The sequence below is a fragment of the Sturnira hondurensis genome, unplaced genomic scaffold (assembly GCF_014824575.4).
Source record: "Sturnira hondurensis isolate 20B ecotype Veracruz unplaced genomic scaffold, ASM1482457v3 Scaffold0000167, whole genome shotgun sequence".
Classification (NCBI taxonomy): domain Eukaryota; kingdom Metazoa; phylum Chordata; class Mammalia; order Chiroptera; family Phyllostomidae; genus Sturnira; species Sturnira hondurensis.
This window is the reverse complement of record NW_028072798.1, coordinates 6,775,775-6,799,772: the sequence shown is the minus strand read 5'-3', so window position 1 is coordinate 6,799,772 and position 23,998 is coordinate 6,775,775. Positions and strand designations below refer to the sequence as shown.

The 23,998-nt window shown below is 53.6% G+C and overlaps 2 protein-coding genes across 4 annotated transcripts; both read right to left on the bottom strand.

Moving 5' to 3' along the window:
• Window positions 1-2,242: 2,242 nt before the first annotated feature.
• Window positions 2,243-18,859, bottom strand: PNLDC1 (PARN like ribonuclease domain containing exonuclease 1). 2 transcript variants are annotated; one of them, XM_037058604.1, is made up of 19 exons: window positions 18,352-18,859; window positions 17,895-17,952; window positions 17,461-17,534; window positions 15,732-15,771; window positions 15,053-15,176; window positions 14,794-14,882; window positions 13,429-13,529; window positions 11,459-11,535; window positions 11,136-11,279; window positions 10,550-10,619; window positions 8,905-8,990; window positions 7,659-7,714; window positions 6,771-6,835; window positions 6,237-6,290; window positions 6,028-6,070; window positions 4,548-4,647; window positions 4,081-4,256; window positions 3,847-3,945; window positions 2,243-2,684 (listed from the first exon to the last, which is right to left on the bottom strand). In XM_037058604.1, the coding sequence occupies exons 1-19, from the start codon at window positions 18,425-18,427 to the stop codon at window positions 2,621-2,623; spliced, it is 1,596 nt and encodes a 531-aa protein (XP_036914499.1). In that variant the 5' UTR covers window positions 18,428-18,859; the 3' UTR covers window positions 2,243-2,620. The 2 variants fall into 2 exon arrangements, with proteins under 2 accessions (XP_036914499.1, XP_036914575.1); XM_037058680.1 differs by lacking the exons at window positions 2,243-2,684; window positions 3,847-3,945 and having other exon boundaries at window positions 4,163-4,405.
• Window positions 18,860-20,301: 1,442 nt separating this feature from the next.
• Window positions 20,302-23,095, bottom strand: MRPL18 (mitochondrial ribosomal protein L18). 2 transcript variants are annotated; one of them, XM_037058396.1, is made up of 4 exons: window positions 22,909-23,084; window positions 22,442-22,628; window positions 21,178-21,409; window positions 20,302-20,649 (listed from the first exon to the last, which is right to left on the bottom strand). In XM_037058396.1, exons 1-4 carry the CDS (start codon window positions 22,967-22,969, stop codon window positions 20,578-20,580), a joined length of 552 nt encoding a protein of 183 aa, XP_036914291.1. In that variant the 5' UTR covers window positions 22,970-23,084; the 3' UTR covers window positions 20,302-20,577. The 2 variants fall into 2 exon arrangements, with proteins under 2 accessions (XP_036914291.1, XP_036914371.1); XM_037058476.1 differs by having other exon boundaries at window positions 20,582-20,649; window positions 21,327-21,409; window positions 22,909-23,095.
• Between the last annotated feature and the right edge of the window lie 903 nt (window positions 23,096-23,998).

The following is a 23,998-nucleotide window of genomic DNA, read 5'->3' as shown; positions in this document are numbered from 1 at the left end:
TGAGCGTGGTGTCAGGTGCCCCCACCAGTCCCATGCCAGCTCCCTTAGGGCCTGCATGGGTGGCATGTGCCCCCACTGTTCACAGTTTGTCCTAAAACGGACCCTCAGGCTTTAGTCCCCAGAGCCAGGCCTACAGACACACACAGCAGCCACCAAGTCCCTAGGAAGCTTCACCGTCTCAGGTTCAGTTTTCAAATTCTTACACTGCAGGCCGGGCAATGAGTGTGTCCCAAGCAGGGAGAGGGAATCAGGGTGACAGGCTCTCCCAAGAACAAAACTGGCACCCACCTCCCACGTTCGGGGAGAACGGGGTTTTAAGCGACTCCCCCGTGGACTGGAGGAGCTCTCCTGGTCTCCTGCTTTTTGGTGCCACCAAGTGGTGATTTGGGTTTTCACACAACACAAGTCATCCTAACAATTATTTTTATTCTGCTCTTTCTCCTACTTCTGTAGGAGGTTGCATTTTTATCCCTTAAACTGTTATTTTAGGGGAACTCCTCCTCCCGAACCAGGGAAGATTCCTTTACCTTGGCCAACCCCCAATATAGTTCCATAGGCTGTTTGAGTCTGTCAGTGAGAAACTCAATTTCTTGGAAGCAGCACCTAAAGGGATTTTTAAGAAAATCCTCACCCGAGAACATGTTTATTGATTTTAAAGAGAGGGGGAAGGAGAGAAACATCAATCAGTTGCTTCTCATACACATCCTGACCCAGGGATCGAACCCACCAACCAGGCATGTGCCCTGACCGGAAATCGAACCCGCAACCTTTCTGTTTACAGGATGACGCTCCAACCAGCTGAACCGCACTGGCCAGGTCTCAAAGGGCTCTTGGACGAAGACCCTCGGTCCTCTCTCAGCCTGCAGACCTCACCCCCACTGCTTTCTCCACCCTCACGTCCACACTGCTCCTCGATCAGCCCCACGGGTCCACGCAGACATGGGAACTCAGCCCACCTCACCAGGGTGGAAAAAGGTGGCCACTGCTCTTCTCCCAGGGGGTGACCTGTCTCCCTCTTTTAGGCCCCAAGATGAGGGACAATGATGACATGCAATTACAATGTCCCTTTCTCCCTGGGGGTGCTGAAAGGTAGGCTTGCTCTGTGTCACTGCAGAGACCTGACAAAACGGCAAGCTTGGGGACACGGTCACAACAAAGAGAAAGCTCTCAACACTCAAGACCACCTTGCGTTCCTGTTCCGCCTCCTCTCATGTTGGGAGCACCCAGGGAAGACCCCCAGGGCACAGCACAGCCGGGCCTCCCGTCAGCTCCCCGGGCCGGGGGAGAATGACACGGAGGGTCTGTCCAGCGCCTGGAAGGCCCAGCCTGCTTCCAGCCAGGGCCCCCGGGGCACCTTCGCAGCTGAAAAGCTCAGAATGAGCCTCGAGGCTGCCAGTGGCCCCGAGCCTGGCTTGCTGGGTGACAAATGAAATGCTGGACGAACATGGATGGAAATTTTCACACACACACAATAAACCTCGTCTCGAGACTGCGTTTTGTCAATGCATTTCTCAGGCACAAAACACAAAAGCAGAGTAACTGGTTTAAAACAAGAGCCTGGCGACTCCCAAGGTGGACCACCCTGCCTCCTGCAGGAGCGGGGGTGGGGCCTTTGGGCCCTCAGGCAGACATGCCACATGGACCTGGTGGCCCCCTGCCCTCTCAGGGACCCCGAGACAGCCTTCTGCCCAGACCAGTGGGCACATCAGCCCTGCCCCCACAGCAGCCACGTCGCAGAGAGGTGTCGGAAGAGGCGGCAGCCTGGAAAGCCCTAGAGAGCCGAGGGGCAAGGCTCGCCCACCCCTGTTTATTTCCTGCCTTGTTTGCTTTTACCCTCCTTAACCACACCAGACATTTAGGATGACTTAAATGCTTATAACCAATGACGTGGATGAAATTAAGATCTTAGACTATGGTAAGCTAATATCTGATTATACTTCAACTTTAACTGTGTTGTTGTCTCTAAAGTAAATATTAGCCCTTTATGGTGTAGAACCCATCTCAAAAGCATCGCCCATGCGCATGGATGCTCAGCTTCCCTTTCTCCCTTCACCAGCCGGCAGGTTGCCGACTCAGCCCCCGGAAAGAACACAGCCCGCCCCCCCTTTGGTGTTCAGCTCCTATGCCACCTGTCTGCTCACAAGGTGCTCTGGGACACCAGAGCCCCAGAGGTGGTGACTTCTCCTCAGTCACTGACTGAAAGAAAAGTTTTGGCCACAAGGGTACTAGATCCAAGGGTTTCTTTTTTTAATACGAGAAAGTTTATTTAGAAAGTCGCAGAGGTAGAAGTGAGCTGTAGAAGAGATGGGCTCAGGAAATGAGTCACAGAGGCAGTAGGGGGGCCCTCGGGGCTTGGGGGAGACCGGGATGGGGTGGAGAGGGGACAGACGGACAGATGGGGGTAACAGCAGCTTGCCCGGGGTAAGAAGAAGAGATGGGGATTTCACAGGCGTGCTCCTGGGAGGGAGAGCCGCCCACGGATTTATCACTGATAGTAGTTACAGCCTTTCTGGTTGAAACGGCGACAACATTCCTTGTAACGACCAGGCAGGTCCATCTGCAAACAGAATCCAGTGCCCGCGAACGAAACCCGGGCTGGCCACCTCAGACAAGTGCGGAGTCAGGGGCTGGGTCTTCCCAGGAGGAACGCGAGCAGCGCCCAGGTGGTCACGATGCCGCAGACTCTGCAAGACGGCCACACGCAGGGGTCAGCGCAGGCAGCCTGAAAGCTCCGACGCACAGGCTCGCGCCCTTGCTTCCCGGGCTCTGTTCACGCAAATGTTATCTTTCCTCTCACGGCCGCCGTCCTGGCGCCGGTGGTGAACTTCTGCCTCTCGAGGTCAGCACGGCTCTGGGACACCGAGCAGGCACATTTCCCAGTGCCTGACATCAGAGGCTGACGCAGGAAGCCGCACTGCCTAGGGGCCATGGGCTTCTCTCCAACAGCACTGCTTCCGCAGGCCCAGCTCCGAACCCGCCAGACGGGGCCTTTAAAGCACTTTACCAGCAACCCCGTCTTCCTCGACACTCTGGCCAAAACCTCGGGGTTTGCACCTGACTCTCTCCACCCTGCCACTGATCCCTCCTTCACTGACCCCCCCCTCTGCCACCAGCCAGTCCAAGCCACCATCGAACTGTGACCAGGTGATTAGCCTTCCAACTTCCTCCCCTGCCTGGTGTCCACAGTCTGTCTCAACACAGAGCCACACGTCCCTCCTCTGTCAAGAGCATCTAAGAGCCACAGCTTCTCCCCCCAGTCCTCGCCCGTGACACCCATGTGCTCGGGACCCACAAACGTCTCTACCCTCAGCTCCTTACTAGTTCCCCCCCCCGTCGCTACGGCCTCCTCGCTGCCCCTGACACACTGCACTCACACCCAGGGCCTCCACTCTGTCACCCGCTCTGCGTGGACACAGGGCCTCCCATCCTCTCCTTCAACAGCAGCCCCCCAACCCCTGCCACCCCTCCAGCCCCACCTTCCGAACTGCTCTGGTGTTCACTAAGCACGTGTCATCTACTCAGGCGTGCAGTTCGCCCGTTAGCTTGTGGCCACCCCCACCCACTGCAGCGTGAGCTCCGTGACAGTGGGAGTCTGCTGTCATCACCAACGAGGCCCTAGAACCTACGACCACCTCCCACACAGCAGAGGCCCAGTGAATGTCACTGAGTGACGTTCATTCGCCACATGCGCCAAGCACGCCAGCAACACACCAGCAGCACGCCAGCAACACACCAGCAGCACGCCAGCAACACACCAGCAGCACGCCAGCAACCGGGCTGAGCCCCACTGACCCCAGGGCAGGACCGCAGACGGGGAGACCTGCGAGCCCAGCCCCAGCCACTCACTGCAGCAGGCAGTTGATGTCCGGCGAGTGTCTCCAGTGCCGATAGAGGGCGACCTGCAGGGTGGGGTGGCCCCTGTGCTCCTTGAGGACGCTCCGGGCGCTGCCAAAGGAAGTGAGCTCAGGCCGGGGGCACACGCGCGCCGCACACCCGAGGATCCAAGCAGGTTCCGAGCGGCTGCGGGCAAGGAGAGGGGGTGGCACGGGGGACAGGACAGCTGGCACCCGGGGGACCTACTCCTTGAACTTATTGGTCAGAAGCAGGAACTGGTTCCGTGTGAGTCGCCGGACGTCGAACTTGCAGAGACTCTGGAACTCTCGGTAGACTTGCTCCTCGCTGACCCCAGGCCACCTGCTGACACTGAGGATGAGGATGGGGGGTCGGACACTGGAACAATCGGGGCCAGAAAAGTTCTGGAAGACAAGGAGAAGAACAGAAGAAGATTCTCACTGCTCCTGCGGACGACCTACCCGGCTGGAAAATCCTGAGAGAGCACGTGGGAAAGGCTCCGTCTGGGGTGGGGTGGGGTGGGGTGGGGACGGAAGGAAGGAGTGGGTCCACGCTGGTTCTGGCAGGAAGATGAGAAAAAAACTACCAGTTTAGATTTCAGTTGTTCTACAAGCGCCCCTTGGATGCCCCAGAGAACAAGGCTGCTGCCCAGCACAGCCTCTGAACAGGGGAACAGCGGGACAGAGGCTACTCACAATCTTTGGGACCCCGGCTCGGATCAGGTTCACCTGGTTCAGGTAGGGGGCCAGCACGTCGAGGCACAGGGCGAAGGAGGGCTCAGGCACGGGGCCGGCACTGCACGGGCAGAGAGAACCAGAACACTTGGGCACGCTGGCAGCCACGCATACATCCTGGGCCAAGGCTGCGGCTCTGCAGACCTACAGGGCGAGGCTGCCCCAGACTCCATCTTCCTCCCCCACGACCCCTGGGGTACAGGCCGGTGAGCTTCCCCCACTGCCAAGCTCAGAAATGTCCCCCGGGGCCCACACCAGAGCAGAGCCTCCAGGTGGTCACCATCTGTCGGTGACAGTTTGATGATACTCTCTCGGCTGACACATGTGAGCACTGGGCTCAGAGGAGCAGTGAGAGGCCACTGTTCAGGAGACAGGCCACTTTACCATCCCTTGATGTGGCATTACCCTCAACTCCAAGCGGCTGTCCCTCCTGCAATGCCTTGTTCTGCCACCCGACCCAGGGCAGGCCAGGAAGGGGCATGAGCTGTGGTCCCAGGTGGGCCTGGGCCTCCGAGAAACCTCTCTAAACCTACCAGGGCGAAGGTGGTGAGCAGAAGAGGGAGTGAAGGCTGCAGGGCCCTGGCACTGGGCACAAGGGGACTCCGCTGCTCTGGGAGGCAGCCAGCTCCGGGTGGCACACGAGCCTCCCAGTCGGCCCTCAGATGCCCCCAGAGCCCAGAAAAAAGAGAGACGGGGCACAGGCCTCTCCTTTGAGTCATTAGCCTCAGGCCAATGTGCCACAGACCACTTCTGGGCACCATACCTGTCACCCTGATGGATAAGCACAGGCCAAGCCCAATCTAACAGACTGCAGCCCAGAACTGGTTCCACGTCTCCACTCTGGTTGGCTCCTTCACCTGGCCTGCGGAGCCCCGCTCAACAAGCGTGTCCCCAAGGGTGGGAGCTGGTGCCTCTGAGCCCAGGGCTGCACACAGACATCCAAGAGGACGCTGCCCAGTGTAGTGTCCTCTCATGCCCAGTGTGGGGGACATGTGCCCAATTCTAACCTGGGGCTTTAAGAACCTCCCAACACTGTGCACTTGATTCCAAGTCACTGCCACCACCTGCCCGCTGGCCTGTGTGGACCCCAAGGAGGTGTCCTTCACTGACCTCCTCCTCCAGGAGGACTTTGTCCTCCTGCCTCACTCTGAGTGACATGGTTACGAGGATCATGGTGACAGAAAAAGCCAGCACAGCAGGCTGGGAAGCACTGAAGCAGAATGACCCCTCGGCCCAACCCCAAGACAGGGGCCAGGGAGGCAGGACCAACACAGGGGAGGGGCAGGGAGCGAGGCCACCCTGGGGAGGAAGCTGCGACCCAGCCAGGGACTCCATTACACAGTGACATTCTGCGTCCCCCTTGCTCTGGGACAGCCAAGAGGGCCGAGAGCCTTGGCTGACGGGGAGGGCGGATCATGGGACAAAAGGAAGGACCACTCACCTGTGTGCTCTCCACAGGAGCAGGTGCGCCACTTTCAAAAGGACTGGGGAGAGAAGCCAGAAGTGTGCCGAGTCGGCCAGGCCCAGCCTGGCCACACCCAGAAGGCACGCGCCACTTCCATGAGGCGCGCCTTCCTGGGAAGAGAGCGGGCGGCAGGGGCCACCACAAAGGAGACCCGAGCTTCCTCGTGAAAGGACGCCCACTCTCACCTGAGCCACAGAGGAAGGCGTCATAGGCTGCCTCGTGCGGGCACTTTGTCTCTGCTGAGGCATCGTCCAGAGCGGGAGAGAGAGCGGCAAACAGGTCAGAACACACCTGGGGACGGCGTCTCTGCCCCGCCCTGGCATCCCCAACCTGGCATCCCTGCCCCAGCTTGTCCCTGCACTGGCCAGGCACACATGACCTCTAACCACCCTTCCTCCAAAGACGTGCACCTTCACCCACCCACAGCCACCCTCGCCCAGTCCCTCCCATGCAGCATGAGCACCCCCAGGGGGAAGAAGTACAGAGCCGAGAGCTTCCCCACAGCCCACCCACCACAGCCAAGGGGAGCCAATGCCCCCAACCCTGCCCAGGACCCTCCAGAGCCTCTAGGATGGTGCCTTTCCAGCGAGGGGGTGACAGGGAACACAGCATAGGAGACTGGTGGGGGGCCACCCCAATGTCCTATGCTCCCCACTGCCACCCCAGGCAGACCCAGCCTCAGCTCTCACCCTGCAGGGCACGCCCTTGAGGGCACCCACCGTATTTCCCACACTCGCTGGCATGAATGATCACTGGCCCAGAATTCTTGGTGGGATTCAAGTCACTATTAGAGAAGGAACACAGGATGAAGACTATTCACTAAAAATAGTCTCTTGAGCTCTTCCCTCACTGTCTTAATATAAATAAACATGTTCTTAGTACTGGGACATCTTTAAAGGGAAAAAAATGGCAAGGAACTAAGGCCTGGGCAGATAGGGCCTAGGTAACTAGGCAATGGGGCAGGCGAAAGAGACCAGCGGGTACCAGGCTGAACCGCTGGCTCTGAGTGTCCAGCAGACATGTAGCCCGAGCACTGACGTGAGCTCAACGCCAGCTCTGCCCCGAAGACTGGCTGTCCAGTGATCTGAGGGACACACAGAGATATGATCACACCTGCATCCTGCTCGTGCAGCGCCTGGGCATGAATAGTGCAAGGCCAAGGTCAGGGGCTCCACTAAGCATGGGTGTCACTCATTCGCGCACTGTTTAATGAGCACCTACTACTCCGTGAATAGCATTAGGCCCGAGAGAAACATCTGGGTTCAAAAGAAAAACAAAACGAAGTCACCCTGCTCTCATGGAATGCATCACTCCAGGAACCAGAAACAGGTCAAGAGGAAAATAAAACCCCGGGAGACAGAAAATACCACATCGTTACACAGTTGCAGGTATTTTTAGCAGGTCCCCACCCTTCTAGTTTCTCAGCTGAAGCACCTGTGATGTTTTGGGCTGGAGAACTCTGTGTTGGGGGCTGTCCTGGGTGTCCTGGCCTCTGCTCGCTGGACATCAGTGGCACCCCCAATTGTAAAGGTCAAGACATTGCCAATGTGTCCAGGGAGCAGATTCGCCCTCCTGAGAACCCCAGCTCCAAATGACAGCTTCCTTACCTGTTCAGGACTTCATAAACTTCGGAAAGATTTGAAACCCTTGGGAAATTCAGTTCCTACAATTATGGAAAACAAATTAGGGAGAATTAAAGATTTGTGCTTTGGTTTATTATCTGCTTCAGGTATCACCAAAGGGCCATTAAACAGACCTGAAAAATGTTAACTCCCACAACCGCCTCCTTCTCTCCAAATGTACCAGTCCATACTCCTTATTTAGGATGCCAGGGTACCTACTGCCCTCAGATGGGGCTCCTGTAAGGGACCCAGCAACCTGAGCTGCCACAAACACAGCTCGTACTCTCTTCCTCCAAAGGCAAGGGCTCAGGGGTTCTGGACACATGGGACTCCAGGGCCTCAGACCCGGCCGAGGACACCGGGTATGCGGGACACTAGGCACTCTAAGGACCAGAGGGCTATGGGCAAGACCAGGTCCCCACAACCTAGAGCCCGTCTCGTCTTGCACGGAAAGGGGCACCACAGGTTCCCAGAGACTGGCCCCACACCCCGCCCCTTTGTCCCCAGGACTCAGGTCCACGGAGACAAGCGGCCTCACAGAACGCCGACAGCACTAGAAAAATGCAAAGCACAAACGAGGCGCATCTCTGGGCGAAGCTGCACCAGGCCCCCAGTCTCGTCTCTGAGGCTCCCTGATCGGGTCATTAACCTCGAGTGGTCAGTTTGCCGCTCGAAAACCCGGATCCCAAGCCTCTTTCCCTGTTCCTCAGTTTAACTACTAAGCAGCCTTTAAGTCAGCTGGGTGGTCCCCTGCAAGCACAATACAAGTCACCTGGGAGCTTCGGCAATCCCGCCCCCCTGCCCCCCTAAACCAGAGAGGCAGACAGTAGGGCCCAGGTGCCAGGATTTGGCTCCCCAGGTGACTTTAATGGGCTGTGCGGGTTGAAGACCCAGGGCTTTGTGGCTCAGTAGAGACCTTTTCAACACTCTGCCATGTGTGACCCCCACGCCCAATCCTGATGCCCCTTAAGCATGTTGCAAACACTAGGTACGTAACAAGCTCTAGAACAGGTTCTGTGGCCCCATCTAAATAAGTGCATGAACTTGAACGAGGGAAGGAAAAAAATTACGTGTGAGCTAAAATGACCCAGAGGCACCACAACAGAAAAGCAAGCCAACACTGGTTGTAAATGTGAGAATCAGCAAGGGTTCAAGGAACGATTGTTAGGAAGAGAGGAGGCCGCACTCCTGGAATGGAGCACCCCTTCCCTAGAGCAACACCGTTCCTCACCTTCCATATGTCCTTTGTCACGTTTTTAGTGTCAATGAGGACGGGAAACAGGCGGTGGATATTCAGCTTAAACTGATGGTAGCTCTCTGCAGGGAAAGACCGAGAAAGTCAGGAGTTTGTCGGTACAGTGGGAAGGAAAGTTCCCAGCCTAGTTCGCCACCAACTGGTTAATAAATGAAACAAACTAGGAACTGAAAACATCCTCACTTTGAAATCACCAAGGCTTCCCACACCTCAGCCCAACCTGCACCACCATTTCTGGTACAAAAAGCCATATGGTTCTCTGTCCAATTCAGCATACTGGTATTGCCAACACTGCTTAACGTAGTTTGCAAAGTCCAGCCAATGGAGAAAGGAGAAGGAGGTGTTACTGGGAATCAGACACGAAACCATGGTTGGTAAATGACTGCTCCGAGGAAAAAACAACCAAAAGCATCATAGCGAAGGTCAAGCGCCCGGTCGGAGTTTTTAGCTACCAATGGGCTTGTCTATCAAAAGTACACCTGCGTGTGGTTTAGAGGGGTTCGCTGCAAAACCCAACCCACCCAAACACCCTGCCATGTGTGCTCTTCCCCCTACCTGCCAGACTCCACTCCCCAAAGGCGGCTGCTGGCTCCCCTTTTCCCTTCAGTGTCACCCCCATCTCCAGACAGCAGACTGGCGCCGGCAGGCAGTCTCCCAGCTTTAGGTACTCAAACAGTGGCTGCCTGCCTCTCAGCCCACGCCCCAGCCCTGCCCCACGGCTGCCCGCACGCCAGCCATGAGGGCCAGCACCTGTCCTTACACCTGTCCCCACAGCCGCCCACACGCCGGGCATGAGGGCCACGTGGGACTGAGTCTCAAGCAACCTCCTTTCTTGCAGCTCGTATTCTCCCAGCACTTTCGTTTTGCTGTTTGCTTAGTTTTTGAGCGCATTCTTATTAACTCTGCCCTTCATTCTCCAATTCTCTCAATATCCTTGAACCAAGGTACTCTGTCCATTTGTCTCCGGGGCAACCTCTCCCTGTCACTCTAGACAAGTGCCCTGGGTATATTTTATTCAGTTGATCCCAAACAACCCTATGATGTCAGCACGGAGACCGAGAACAGGTGTGTCGACGTGATTCACTTCAGCACACACACGGAATGAAGGGGCGTGAGTGCTTGGGCCTGGGCTCCAAACGGCGGCGCGGCACTACCATGGTGGGAAGGTACACAACGGCCATAAGACAGGGCCACCCAGCCATAAAATCACACTCATTGCGTTAATGACACAGTCAATGCTTTTGGTATGAGAAAAGAAACCCACACATAAAATCAAACACACAGTGTGACCAAATGTGTAAGCACTCACAACAGAGGACAGGCACGCGTCGGGACTAGAGCTGAGATCACGGGTGGCTTGTCACCCATTTCCGACTTTGCCGAGTTTCCTACAACAAGACTGTGCACCCTCTGTCTCGGGGTAGGAGTGTCAATTCACACGCAGGCTTTTCCCCGTGAGAAAGTGCCCTGGTCCTCCGTGGGGGGGTGGGGGCAGACGGTAAACAGCACGCAGGGCCTGAGCTCTGCGCAGACGTTCGGCTCCTCCCGGGGCGGGATTCTGGGCCTGTCCCTTTCCAGGTGGTACACTGATCAAAGGGAGCAGAGTGACGGGCGGCCCTACCTGGGAGGGGTTTGAAGAACTTCTCGTGGAGGTGCAGCAGGTCCATCATCATGTTATGCCCCACTAAGGGCTGCTTGGAGGGAATCGACAGGTGAGGGTGAAACTTTAAGCACAATAAAAACAGACACCACGGACTAATAGTCTCTCGCAGAGGGTGCAGCTCCAGAACCCACGGAGGCTGTGGCCATGTGGTAATACCATCCCCTCCCACCCCCGGGGAAAAGTAGTCTGATGGCTCAAATCCCAGAAAAGAAAAGCAGTGAGTAGGGAGGCCAGGGCCACACTGGAAATCTAAACTGTGAAACGGATAAACATCAGTTCCCCGAGTAGTTTGGGGCCAATTAGTACCTCGGTACCTGTGTGCCCGAAAGGAGCAAAGGAATAGCAACAATTCATACGGGCAGTCTTTCCTCAGATCAGTGTCGTGATTCGGTGAAGGCAAGTTAGATCCATAAAGCCACTTACCAACGAGAAGGAATCGCTTCTCTCAAGAACCCACCTTATTTTACTATTGGGGGTCCCACCTGTGCGACAGCCAGAAATGCAGAAGACTGTCACAGACCAAGAAAGGAGCTGTTTTTCCTACCTTCTGGGCTTTCACCAGCATCTGGAAAAACACGGAAAAACCCCTCGCGGAGAGCAGCAGCTTCTCCTTCCAACAACCCTCTCGGTCACAGGAGGTGCTCCCAAGGTACCAGTGATGTTGCTTGCTCACTTTCTTCACTGTCACCTGAAATAAAAAACAGGGACAAGTTCCCCGACTCCTGTCAATGATGCCAAAGAAGTGGTTCTTCATCTTGAAAGGGGAAGGGTGGGAAGGAGAGAGAGACACGTTTCCCAGGGGCCAGGTATGGCCGCAGAAGAGAGTGGGTGGAGCAGCCAGGGTGCCCCGTGGCAGGGACAACTCACCCCGTGGTCTGTCCGGACCGTCCAGATGCCTGGGAGGGCCTGCCTCAGCACCAGCTGGACCGGGAAGGCCTGGAAGCCTGCAGCAAGGGGTCACAAGGCTCGCACATAGCCCCGCCGACTCCGGGCCAGCGGTCCACCCTGCCCTCTAGAGAGGCCGGAGGGAGACAGCCGCTGAGAGGAGGGTCTGATGGAAAAGCAGCGCTCAGGTGCTTCCCCAGTGGAAGCAGGGCTGGCCCAGCCTGCTGCAGCGTGCTAGGGCACGGTCTAGGGCACGGTCTAGGGTGTGTCTCCGGGCCGGCCACTCTTCCGCTGCGAACCCCACAGTCTTTCTGTGTGTCAGTTATAGCTGTGGATCACCACCATGTTAGAAATTAAAGTTATACCTTAAATTTAAGATGGTACAGTTCTCCTTGAAAACAATAAGCCCATTCCCCTCTTGCCCAGGATTTGTAACACTGCGCATGGGCTACGTGGAAAACACGAGTGTGCCACGCCACTCAGACCTGCTGGTGTGCACACCTTTCACCCTAGTGCAGCAACCACAGACACTTATGAACGTGGCCTGTGACCTCGTCAGAAAGGTCTCGGGACTGGGGAGCTGGCGCACTCTGGGTGGCAGGCTCAAGTTTCCCCAAATCCCAGTTTGTTTGATTTTTAATCCTCGTCCAAGGATATGTTTTATTGATTTTAGAGAGAGGAAGGGGGCGGGAGGGGAACATCCATCGGTTGCCTCCTGTACACACCCTACTGGAGATCAGACCCACCACCTAGGTGTGTATCCTGACGGGGATCGAACCCACAACCTTTCTGGAGTGCAGGGTGATGCTGCAACCAAGTCACCCCACCAGGGCCAAAATTCCCGTTTCTGATTATAAGCTCCAATTGCATCACCAGGAAATACTGCAAGTTATGCTCCTTGAAGAAACAGACTTGCTTTTTTCATTTGAGAAAGTGAATGAAAACACCCAAGTCAAAATAATCACAGTAAATTCCTTTAAGTAAAAATAATGCCGCCTAGAGTGGGGAGGGGAAAGCAGCTAATTCCACTCTCAACTCAAAAACTTACACAAGTGCTTTCCTTCCAGACAGCCACCGCGCTCTGGCACGCAGTGGCGGAGTGTCATGCACACTTCCTTCTTCACGTGCTCGTGCTGACACACAGAATGTTTAAAAAGATGAGCAAAGACTGAGATTTAATAAAATTATTACTTCTTTCCCTGACCGGTGTGGCTTCGGTTCGATTCCCGGTCAGGGCACAGGTCTAGCTTGCAGGCGAGGTCCCCAGTAGGGGGCGTGCGAGAGGCACCTCATGGTGTTTCTCTCTTTCTCCCTCCCTTCCCCCTCCCTAAAAAGAAAGAAATAAAAATCTTTGACAGAAACAGAATTATTACTTCTCTACCAAGGGGGTTGTTAAGTTAAACTGAACCTCTTTTTTAACAGAACGCACTGCCCACCAGCAGGTCGATGCTACGCCTCAGTCTGTGCCCAGGTGCCGACAGGTTCACCCACCTGGGCTTTGATAGCATCAGCGCAAATGGCACAATGACAACGGCAAGTGCTGGCCAAGTGACATTTTGACTATACTTTGACCTCATGGTCCCCTTGGAAAAGGTCTCAGAGGCCCCTGGGGTCCACAGACCTGGCCTGAGGACCCCTCACTAATCTAGCGCTTGGGGGCCGAGACTCTGCATCGCTCCGTGGGGGTACAATTCGGGGATTAATGGAAACCAACTACAAGTGCACCGGGCCCCGGGACTGGGGTGAAGGGGTGGCTCCGAAGGGAACCTCACTTCCTCGACCTTAAAGTTCAGAATAGGTCAAACTGCCTTTGACTTCTGAACTGCAGTCAGCGCTGTGTCTCACCCCAAGGAGCACACGTTGGCAGGGCAAGTGACCCAAGGGAGCAGAGGGTGTGTGACAATGACCAGAAAGATGCCTGCGGGCTGCAGGTGGGGTAGCCGCCTGCCTACCAGTGATGCCAGGGAGAGTCATGCAGTCGCCTTCCTCTGCCAGGGTCAGCCACCGCGTCACCTTGTCAATCACTGCCTTGATTTGGTCCTTATCCAGAGAACTGCGAATGGGCATAGGACATCAGACACATTGCAGAAAGGCCACCAGAGCCCTGAGGTGACGTCAATGTGGGAGCGGCTTCTGTGGCCTCTGAGCTTAGCACGTGACCCTAGCAGGAAAATTCGCCCAAAAAAGACTGTTTATTTTCTGAGTCACGCCCTGCCATGGGGAAACAAGCACTTGGCCTGTCCTCTCCCACTCGGTCACAGGAGGACGTGCTCCGCTCTCCACCTCGCTAGGACACACGGAGGAAAAGGCAGGGGCGGCTGGCCAGCTCGCCGAACTGCTCTCGGGCCTGTCTCCCTAACACACGTGCAGAGGTGAAAGGCACCGTCTGGGCGGCTAAGGAAAAGAAAGGAACGTGGCGGCTACAGCGTCTCCTGTCGTAGACACACAAGAACATGATGCTATTTTGAGATACGGAAATACTTTTCTCCAACATTTGAAAATAACAGAAGGTTAAAAATTCCAATTGTTTTTCCCCTTACAAAAAGCTACATTTCTGTGTGAAAACCACAAACAAGGAATTAAAAAAAAAAAGCCCAGGACTCCACCACTACACAAGATCATGATCTAGACAGCATGATCACAGCATCCCAGAGTCCAAAGCTGTCTCATATAACCCGCTTCCTGATGGAGGCAGGAAGAGCTTCAATCGCTTGCTCAAAAGCAGACGACTGAAGGCGGGGCCGGCCTGGGGCCCGGTGGCCTACCCCTTCTGCCACCCACCACCCTCTCCCCCCTGCCCGCCCAGACCTACAGGAGGCAAGGGGCTCAAGGACGACCTCTGGCACTGGGGTCAAAGGAAAAGAGGCAGAAATCCTGCCCTCGGGGAACACAGCAGGCTCCAAGTTGAGGCATGTGGCTGGCATGGTCAGGGTTGCCTGTGACGCACTCGGAAAGATCCCTGAGTTACACTGAAGAGCAATACGCCACCTCACGCTGCACGCATCTCACGCTGCATCCGCCAGAGCCATCCTCTCCCAGCACTGCAGCTCCTGCTGCCTTGAGAAGCAATTTAAGAGGCAGTTCTTTTTCCATCTTCTCTTCATTTTTGAACACTGACCTCACACCCAGCACAGGGAGAGGTCTCTCCACTCCAGGTGTGGAATGGAATCGCCAGTGCTCTGAGTGGTGATGTTGGATGGAGCACAGGCCGCAGAAGCTCCCTGGCCCCTGCGGAGGGCATGTGCCTACCCACGGGACACGCAGAGAAATGCCAGCCACAGAGAAACCCACCAAGTGCCCCGAGAAACGGGCTCTACCTGCGAACTCTCCAGTCCCCGGTCAGGATACTGTGTTTGATCTTCTTCTCCTGCTCTTCGTTCATATAGGGGATTCCGTTTTTGAGAAACTAGAGACGAGAAGAGACAGGAGTCTGGTAGTGTCATCCTCTGTATTGGGGAGCAGAGTGAAAAGAAAGCTTTCCTGGTTTCATGCGGGTGTGAGGGGCCAGAAATGGAGTGCAAAAACCGCTTGGGTCCGCTCCCTCCCACCTCCCCGCTCCCTCCTGCAGGGCCGTACCTTGTTGTAGTCGAAGCCGTACTGGTTCAAAAACTGAACACTAGAAGCCTGGAAAGAGAATTCCGAGTCCAAAGTCCCAAATGTTGTCGGGAAGAGAAAGAAGTTATATGAATGGGCTACGTACCTATTGAAAAAAAGTACACAAGGAGAAAAAGCCAAATGCATTTTTAAAGCTCTGGCTTGGAGCTGGCTTCAGAGAGGGCGCTTTCTGTCACTTGAGAAGCATCTGAAGGTGGACTCTTTCCAGTACTATGTCTGGCCTGCAGGGTCAGTGAAAAAGGCAGACAACCTGCCCCCGAAGAGCAGGGTCTACCCCTCATGGCTGAGCCTGACGGGGGACGCCGGACAGCATCCCTGCTGACCACCGGCGCCTGGGAGCTTCATCGCCCCCAGTGCCACATGGTGTTCGTGGTTAACGTGAGGGGCACGCAGGCGACAATGGAAACAGGGAAAGGCGTGCGTAAGGTGCATGGCACGAGGGCAGGAAGGGCCGCCAGAAAAGGTGCTGCTTTGGGAGACTTGAAGGACAAGCTGGAGTCTTCAGGGAAGGGAGCAAGTGCAAGGGCACAGGGGGGGGGGGGGTAGGGGGCATCCAGGCCCAAAGTGGCTCGGAGCCTGAGCAGATCTGGGGGAGCAGGTGGAGAAGAGCCACATGTTTTGCAAAGGACTTTATACATACTTGTTTGACTCCCCTTCAAGGCTGGAAAACACAGACAGTCCTGGAGGAACGACAGCAGGGAGGTGAGGGCCGAGAAGGGCTCCCGGGCGTTAACTACCGCACTAAAGCAAAACATTTGGAACAGGACTTTGCTTTCAGAAAACTGTGTGGGCTTTAGATGAAGATAACCTCTTTTAAAAAAGAAAAAGAGGAGGAGGAGACAGGTTAAAAATACGAGCTGTCAAACTGTTACTCACACTGAAAATACTAAAATATAATTCTGGATGGTTCTTCAAACAGAAGTCAAACAAAACCGACATTTTTATAGTTTCAAAACTAACCAGAGGAAACACCTAAAACCATGACAATTTATGCATTTAACTGCTTTAACATGTATATGTTGTTTAAAAGACCATATACAAAGTGAAAAAGACTTTCAAGTAGGGGGAGAGCAATAGAAACATATGTATTTCCCACACTTCTCAAAGAGGCCTTAAAATTAAGTAACACAACCACAACAAAAACAGGAGAGGACAAAGATACAGAGCAACACATACAAATGCCCACCATCACTCACAGGAAAAGCAAGGGTCAGTAAAATGGGTCAAGGCCTGTTGTTATAAATAAAATTTTATTGGATTACAGCCATGTTCATTCATTTACATACTATCTAAGGCTGATTTCCCATTATCAATGGTAACACTGAGTAGTTGTAACAAAACATGCAGTCTGTACAACCTAATACATGTACTGAATAGCTCTTTGCAGAAAAAGTATTAAAAATGGGAATCGATTTAACAATCCCATCACTTCTCCTCTACTAGGTAAACAAAAGAGTTCAAGATGACGATAGCGAGTGTGAGCGAGGGGAACAGGCACATTCGCCGCTGTCGGGGTGAGTCACTGACCTGTGCGGGTGCCTGGCAGGAAGGGGTTGGCGACACGGAGCTGCGCTTTCACACACGCTCTGTCTAACGCCCCCACGCCACTGCTGGAAGTGCTCAAACACACGCTCACAAACGTACAGGGAAGTACAAATACTAAGATAGTCAGTGCAACCTTGTTTTCTGTGTTTGTTTTTAGTTGATTGACTTTCGAGTGCGAGAGAGGAAGGGAGATAGAGAAAAACAGCGATTTGTTGTCTGGCTTATTCCCGAGTTCACTGAGCACGCCTTGTTTTGTCACAAACGGTCACCAGAGTAGCAGAAACAACAAAAAGATGCAGAAACAACAAAAAGATGCAGAACAACGTGTGTGCAGGATGCTCTTGTTTGCGTAAGTTTTCTCTAAACAGAAATCCTATACATCTTTCCTTGAAAGATGGTACAGGCTCCTTAATGCTGATGTATTTCGATATGAAAATTCTGCTGCTGAACTGATTTCTGCTTATTCCAAAGTGTTAGGTCCAACAAGCGTGACGCAGCCCCAAACCAACCAAACATAATGATAGCTGGGGTCTTTGGAAGATGTCAAAGCTGTCTGATCAGCAAGAAACATCCCTGGCTGGTGTGGCTCAGTGGATTGAGTGCTGGCCTGCGAACCAAAGGGTTGCCGGTTCAATTCCCAGTCAGGGCACACGCCTGGGTGTGTTAGGGGCAGGTGAGAGGCAGCCACACATCGATGTTTCTCTCCCTCTGTTTCTCCCTCCCTTCCCCTGTCTAAAAATAAATAAATAAAATCTTTTTTTTAAAAAAGGACACAAAGACAGTAGAAGTGTAATTCGTGACCAACATCTGAAGAGCAAACTCACCAATCTGACAGATTGTAAACTGCTGAACACTCTGACGGGTCTTTAGATACCACTCGGATGGCAAGTCGAAAAGGCTGTGAAAATAGGGGCATCTCATCCCCTAGGCAATGACAGGACAGCAAGGCACCGGCCTCTGCCAACCCGCGCCTCTCCACCTCCTCTCCACCGTTTCGCCTTGCCCCAGCTGGGGAACACTCCTAGCATTTGGTGGACAAGGCCAGACCTCCAGAACCCCACGTAAAGTAGTGTCCTGCCCGCCCAGTGCCAACAGGTGCTTGCTGAGAAACAAGGCGATGTGGCCAGGGTGACACCCAAAGGGCGCTGAGTGCGGGCCTGTGAACCAAAGGGTGGCTCATTTGATTCCCAGTCAGGGCACATGCGGGGGTTGCAGGCCAGGTCGTCTCTCACTCAGCCCAAGGCAGCTTCAGCTTTACCTGATTTGCTGAGACCTGGACAGGTTGGTGCGGAGGCCCGTGAACTCTATGTCCAGACCTGCGGGGAAGGCGAAAGAGACCAGAGTCCTCAGGTGCAGACCCCTGCCACGGCTCTTCACACTCTAAACAATGCAGGCGGGAGATTAACTACTTGCTCACCTTCTTTCGTGCTCAACAGGCCAGGTGAGTTCAAAAAGGGGAAACGGAGGGAGCCAAAGCAAGGACAAGCCAGTTCCTTGGGCTTGGCTCCACCTGGACCACTGTGGAGCCAAGGGGGTAACTGCTGTTTGGCACGCCCTTGCCCAGGCCCAGAAGGTACCTCTCAGTTTGTGCCTCCCGAGGCCTAGCGAAGGTCCCAGCCAGCGACCTCACCTCCCCCCTCCTCCCGCTCACACACCTTTGCCGGCTCTCCCAGCCCAGAGGGCCCCTGTGCCAAGGCTGGATCCCTGCGCCTTACCCACGAAGTCCGCGCCCAGGACAAGCTCCTGCAGCAAAGGGAGGCTCTGCTCGAACTCGTCGGCGCCCACGTCCATGGTCACGTAGCCACGCAGCTCAGCTGAGGTCACCCAAAGCAGCCACGTGCTTCTACTGCGCCGCTGGCCTTAAAGGGCTCGCGCGGGAAATTAGCCGCCTCCGCGCCCCGCCGGAGCCTGCGGATTGGGCTGCTGGGCCGCAGCACACCTCCTGCCTGCTCTTCGGTGTTTACTGTGCGGACTAGGGTAAGAGTCGTTCAGACTCGCCTTTGCAGTCAAAGCCCGCTTACCTTGCTCCGTCGCAGTTTCTTTGCGGTCACAAAATATGCAGACTTAGAATGTTGAGGCTTGAGGAGACGGTAGAGCCTGAAAAAGTAAAACCAGGTTATGAACAGCACCTCCCCTTCCACCACGAAGGAAGTGCAGTAAGCAGACAATGCAGGTGCGCCCGTGGGTGGGCGCAGTTGAAGCGACCACACCTCGCCTGTTTCCTGAATCAACACTTCTTCCCAACCGCGCCATCCCTACCAGTACTGGTGTGCCCCCATCCCCCCACTACACCCCACCTTCTCTTTGTATCATCATTGCCCTGTTACTGACTGACTGATCTCAGAGACACAGAGAGGAAGGGAGAGACATTGGTTTCATTGCTCCACTCATTCGTGCATTCACTGGTTGTGTCCTGTGCCTGCTCTAAGCTGAGACCCCAGCTGCAGCCTTGTGGGATGGGGACTATGCTCTAACCCAGGGAGCTGCTGGGCCAGGGCAGCATCATCACTGTCTCTAATGCCTTGTGTCAAACGCCACACAGAGCTCCGAGAATTGCCAATCAAAGGGAAGGAATCCTTGATGCCATGAGATAACTAGAACAATGATTTTCCCTGCAGGGAGAAGTCCCCACCTACAGCATCACTGGGAGGTGAACCCTGTTTCATCATTACCCAGCCCCATAAGCCACTTGTCCTAGCTATGGTTTATATCTTCCCTTGAAGTCTAGACTTGACCGAACAGCCTTCTTTAGAGAACCATGACTTTCAAAATGAGGGCAAATGTAGACAACAGTACTTGAATAACAATTAAAAATGTGGAAGAAATAATAATGTGTAGAATTAGTTTGCAAAAGACAGAATCCACGAAGCTTGTGTAATACAAATGCATTCATTATAAACTCCATAGAAAAAGTGAGGTGCTCTGGTCAGTCTCCAGGGTGAGGCAAGAAAACAGCAGAACTATAACATGTACATTTAAATGTCTTCACTGGGGTAGTTAATGATCCAAAGGGAATAAACCACTGTGTTCCGAAGGCCTCTCAGGATCAATCACACTTTTTAAAAGTGTTGGTGCCTATGTATTTGTTTTCTTTAAAATACATACTGAATACCCAGACTGACAGTATGCTGCTATTTCACGTCTACATAATCGGCTACACATTCCATAGCCAAAGGGGTGCTCTAGAAGCTGCCTTAACTGTTTCCAGTTCTCCCTCTTCGCACCTCACCTGATTTAAGAGAACTGCCCACATTTCCACCTAAACCCTTCCCCAACTTCTGGGTAACCTGAACGCATGCCAAGCTTCATCTCTTATCTGACCAGTGTCCACTTCATGCCAAATTCAGAATACACTCACCTTGTCCACTCCCGTTTTCAGTGCCTCACTGCGTTCCTTTATTCCTTCCAACTGGGTTCTGCCTGTTAGGGTCTGGGAGCCCCACTGAGGTTAGAACTTGTCCCTTGTATCTGCATATTACTGTTTGCAATAAACTGATACTGATATTTCATATTTTGAAACCACCTCCACACCCTGAGCAGCATGAGCTACCGTTCAGATCGCCCACCAGGAGTTGGACGTGGCAGCAAGCGCTCCACGTGAACCTCTTACGTGCATGCTTGCCAGAGTGCGCCAAAAAAGTGAAGAAATTTCATATAACCAAAAATTAGGAGTTCAGAATATGGCTTTATTTTTAATGTATAAGCATATAATTTGAACTTTGAAAGTCAATTATAACTGGTGACGGCTTTCCTAGGACACTTCCCTAAGATGTCAGCCCCACACGCGCAAGGGAAGGAGGGGCCGATCCCAACTGCGAAAACCTTCCTGCAGCTACATTATCACGTAACACTTTCAAGCTGGCTGTTCTTCAGATGCTCTCTCCTGATGGATGGAAGCGCTGAGAGCTGGACATTCACACGTGCTGCACGAGGCCGGTCCCTCATTCATAACGTCTCCGTGGCTCCTGCAGCACCACACCGCCTTCTGTCATTGCGCTCTGCAGTCGTCTCATCTGGGTTTAAAGATCAGAAAAACAGGAAAAGATTAAAGAAATCAGCCTACCACAAGTAAGCTGACAATAAATAGTCCGCCTCCTAAGAGAAAGAGAAGTAAACGCCTGGTTTGCTCTTTGCTAACTCCCCCGCATACCAGCTTTTCAGAAAGTGATCTTTAAGTAATGACAGAGATAAGAAAAAAGGAGAATGTAGACAGCGGTATTTTAACATTATACAGACAGGGTGTTGCTACATGAACAGGGAAGCAGAGCGGTCAACATTGTGGCTGTAACCAGTGACCTCGAGTTTGAAACCTCCCCCACAACGACACGGGGCTGCCAGCCTCCACCAAGTGCCTCATGTACAGAGCAGAGGGTCCTGCCTCTTGGGCTGCTGGGAGGATGAGGCCGGGTGATGCTCATCAGGATACTCACATCAAGAGTCTGACACATGAAAAGAGCTTGAAATGTGGAACCACTGCTCTTATGCAACTTTCTGATGTCAAGAATGAACACAACTAAGTAAGTACATGAAAACAAAAATACCGCGTCCGAGGCTGCCTCCCACGGAGTCGGCTGGTAGACCATGAAGTTGATTCCGGCCTCTAAGCACCGTTCGGCCAGCACCCGCCCTACAGTCTCGCAGGCCACCACGTTTCTGGTGCTGTAAAGGTGCTTCTTAATGGCCCATTCCCGCGTGGATGCGGAAACCACAGCCTGGCCATTGGGACGCTCAACAAGTGCTTCTACGTGATGCTGAGTCCTTATAACCCGCAACCTAAATGAGGACAGGAGAGTAAAACCATAAAAGAATCCTAAGACTAAGAGACCCCAAGTGAATAAAAGCCTAAATATTGTGTTCATTTACTTCAACATACTTGACCTGGGCTTTACTTGGGAAAGGTATTTTTCCTCTGGCTCCGTGAGGATATCCTCAATAATAAATAAACCATACATTTCCACTTAACCTCAAACATCGAAGAGCAATTTGCGGTTTTTGAGAGCAGAGCTATATTTACATAGCAACTATGTCAAAAAGGACTTGAGGTGGCAAAGCTAAATTTGTGTCCCTACAGTGTACAGGGTAAAGACAAGTTTAACTCTACGCTTTTATCTTCCAACTAACGCCAAAATAAATATGATATGGATCAAAGACTTAAATGCATATGAATCCACTAGCCGGGTTCCTGGCAAACAGAAAGTGTTCAATGAATAACCATCCTTATAACAAAGAGATGCCTAAACGGTCTTCTCGCTTCTACCCTTGCTCTTAAAAATGTGTTCTCCCTTAACCAGAATGATTTTAACTCAGGCTCAAACTTGAAATCCTGTCCAAGTTTCTCACTGCCGTGAAAATACAGTCTAAATAGCTTATTTCGATTTACAATCTGAAGTTAACAATCTGTATCCTACCTACTTCTCCACTTTCATCCTGCACCATCCACTCCTTTGTCCGCTGAGATCCTCACACACACCAAGCTCACACCCACGCTTCTGTGTCCGCGCCTGGCAATGCTCTTCCCGGCAGAAAACGACTTTTTCCTGGCTCTCAGAGGGGCTTTAGTAGGCACCCAGTCCCCCATCCCACCACCACCACCTCCTTTACGTTTCTCCCTGACACCTGCTTGCTGTGTGTTTCGGCCCCTCGCACTCCCGAGCCCCTCCTCCAGCTGCGGCAGCTCTGCTTCCTGGGAAGAGAGTCGGTTCCGCAGCAGTACCCGGCCCTGAATTGATGAAAACAACGGAAAACAAACAACGCGTGGGGCACCGTGCATGGCTCTGTTGGTCAACATCGAGCAGAGTTAGTTACCTGTGCCAGAACTCGCGGGAGGGCCACACTGTCCTCCAGCCCCGCTCCTTCCTGGCCACGGCTAACAGTTCCAGATTCCGGGGGTTCCGGTTGGTGAACTCCGGGGCAACGGCTTCATTTCCCAGAGGGTCCAGTTCAGGCTTCACCTCTGACTTGGAACTGGTTGACAGCGCTGCGACCCCACGCCCTAAGAACGGACACACCCAGGTGGGTCTTCAAATGTAACGAATACGGACAAAACAGGAGTATTCCCACCCCTGACCCATCTTCGCGCCCTGGAAAGGTATGCTTGGCCACGGGATGTAGCCATCTCAGAACCCGGTCCCTAATTTTCTACGACTGTCACCACAGAGCTCTTGGCTCGTTCACCCTTCCATGGGGCGTGTTGGCCTAAAATAAGACATGCACATGCATTTTACTGTGCAGCCCCCGGGGAGTGACCTCAGAGAAGTGAGGAGATTAGTTACCGGGGTTCCTGCAAACCGACAACATCTCGCAGAACCGTGACCGAAGCGCCATCACCGACATGATCGTGGCCAAAGCCTAGGAAAAGCTTAGCCTCCTTTCCTCACCCGCGACCCCGCGGCTCGCCGGCCGGAGCCATATTAACTCAGGGAAAAGCCTTCAGGCCGCGTCGGTCATCGCGCCTCCTCCGGGAACTAACCGCCCTTCAACCGAGTGGCTGAGAGGACAGTCGTCATCTCCGCCCCTCCAATCATCTTACGCTGGGGTGCACGCAGACGCCAGGGCCCACCCATCACTCTGCAGTAACGCACTGGAAAGTGAGCGCGACCGGCTTTTACACCACGCTTTTTACAGGTCCCCCACAAGGAACCCGTAACTTCACGCTACCTTATTTGGGCCCTCTGGTCGCAGAGTTTGGGCCAGGGAGCGGCACACACCCTTTGGGCACTGAGAGGGAATGGGACAGAGCAAGATGCAGTTTTCAGAAGCAATGGCTCATTTTGCGGGGGTGAGGGGATCCATGGATAGCCTTGCCCCGTCCCACCCTGGTCCAAGCTTATACTCGGAGAGCAGGAACAAAGCCTGTGATTTGCGTGCTCTAGGAGCAAGTTCCTACATTTTAGGGCAAGTTCCTACATTTTAGGGCAAGGAAAACAGTTACTGTATAAACCATTGGTTTGCAGCCGGCGTGCAAGAATTCTAACCTGCTTACTCCTGGGCACTGGCCTCCTTCCTTTAGACGGTCAAATTAAAAATAACAGCCAACGGAAAAATAGCTGTCGATCCATCCATATGAATGGATCAAAGTTTCCCTTTTTGTCAGATCGTCAAAACATGTACTTTTGGGTGTGTTGCAGAATTTTAGTAGATTATGTGTGCCACAAGATGAAAAAAAAGATGGAAAATCTCTGTTAAATAAGACGCAAATCAAGCTTGGAAGCCCCGCTTTGCCTCTAAGAAGGGCCCGCCCCTCCCCTTCCCATCACACCCTAAACTCCTCCTAAAGGTGAACCACCTTTTCTAGAAGGCGCTGGAATATACAAATGTGCATGCGCAACAGAGCACCGCCTTCGCGCGCTCCGGGAGCCGGAC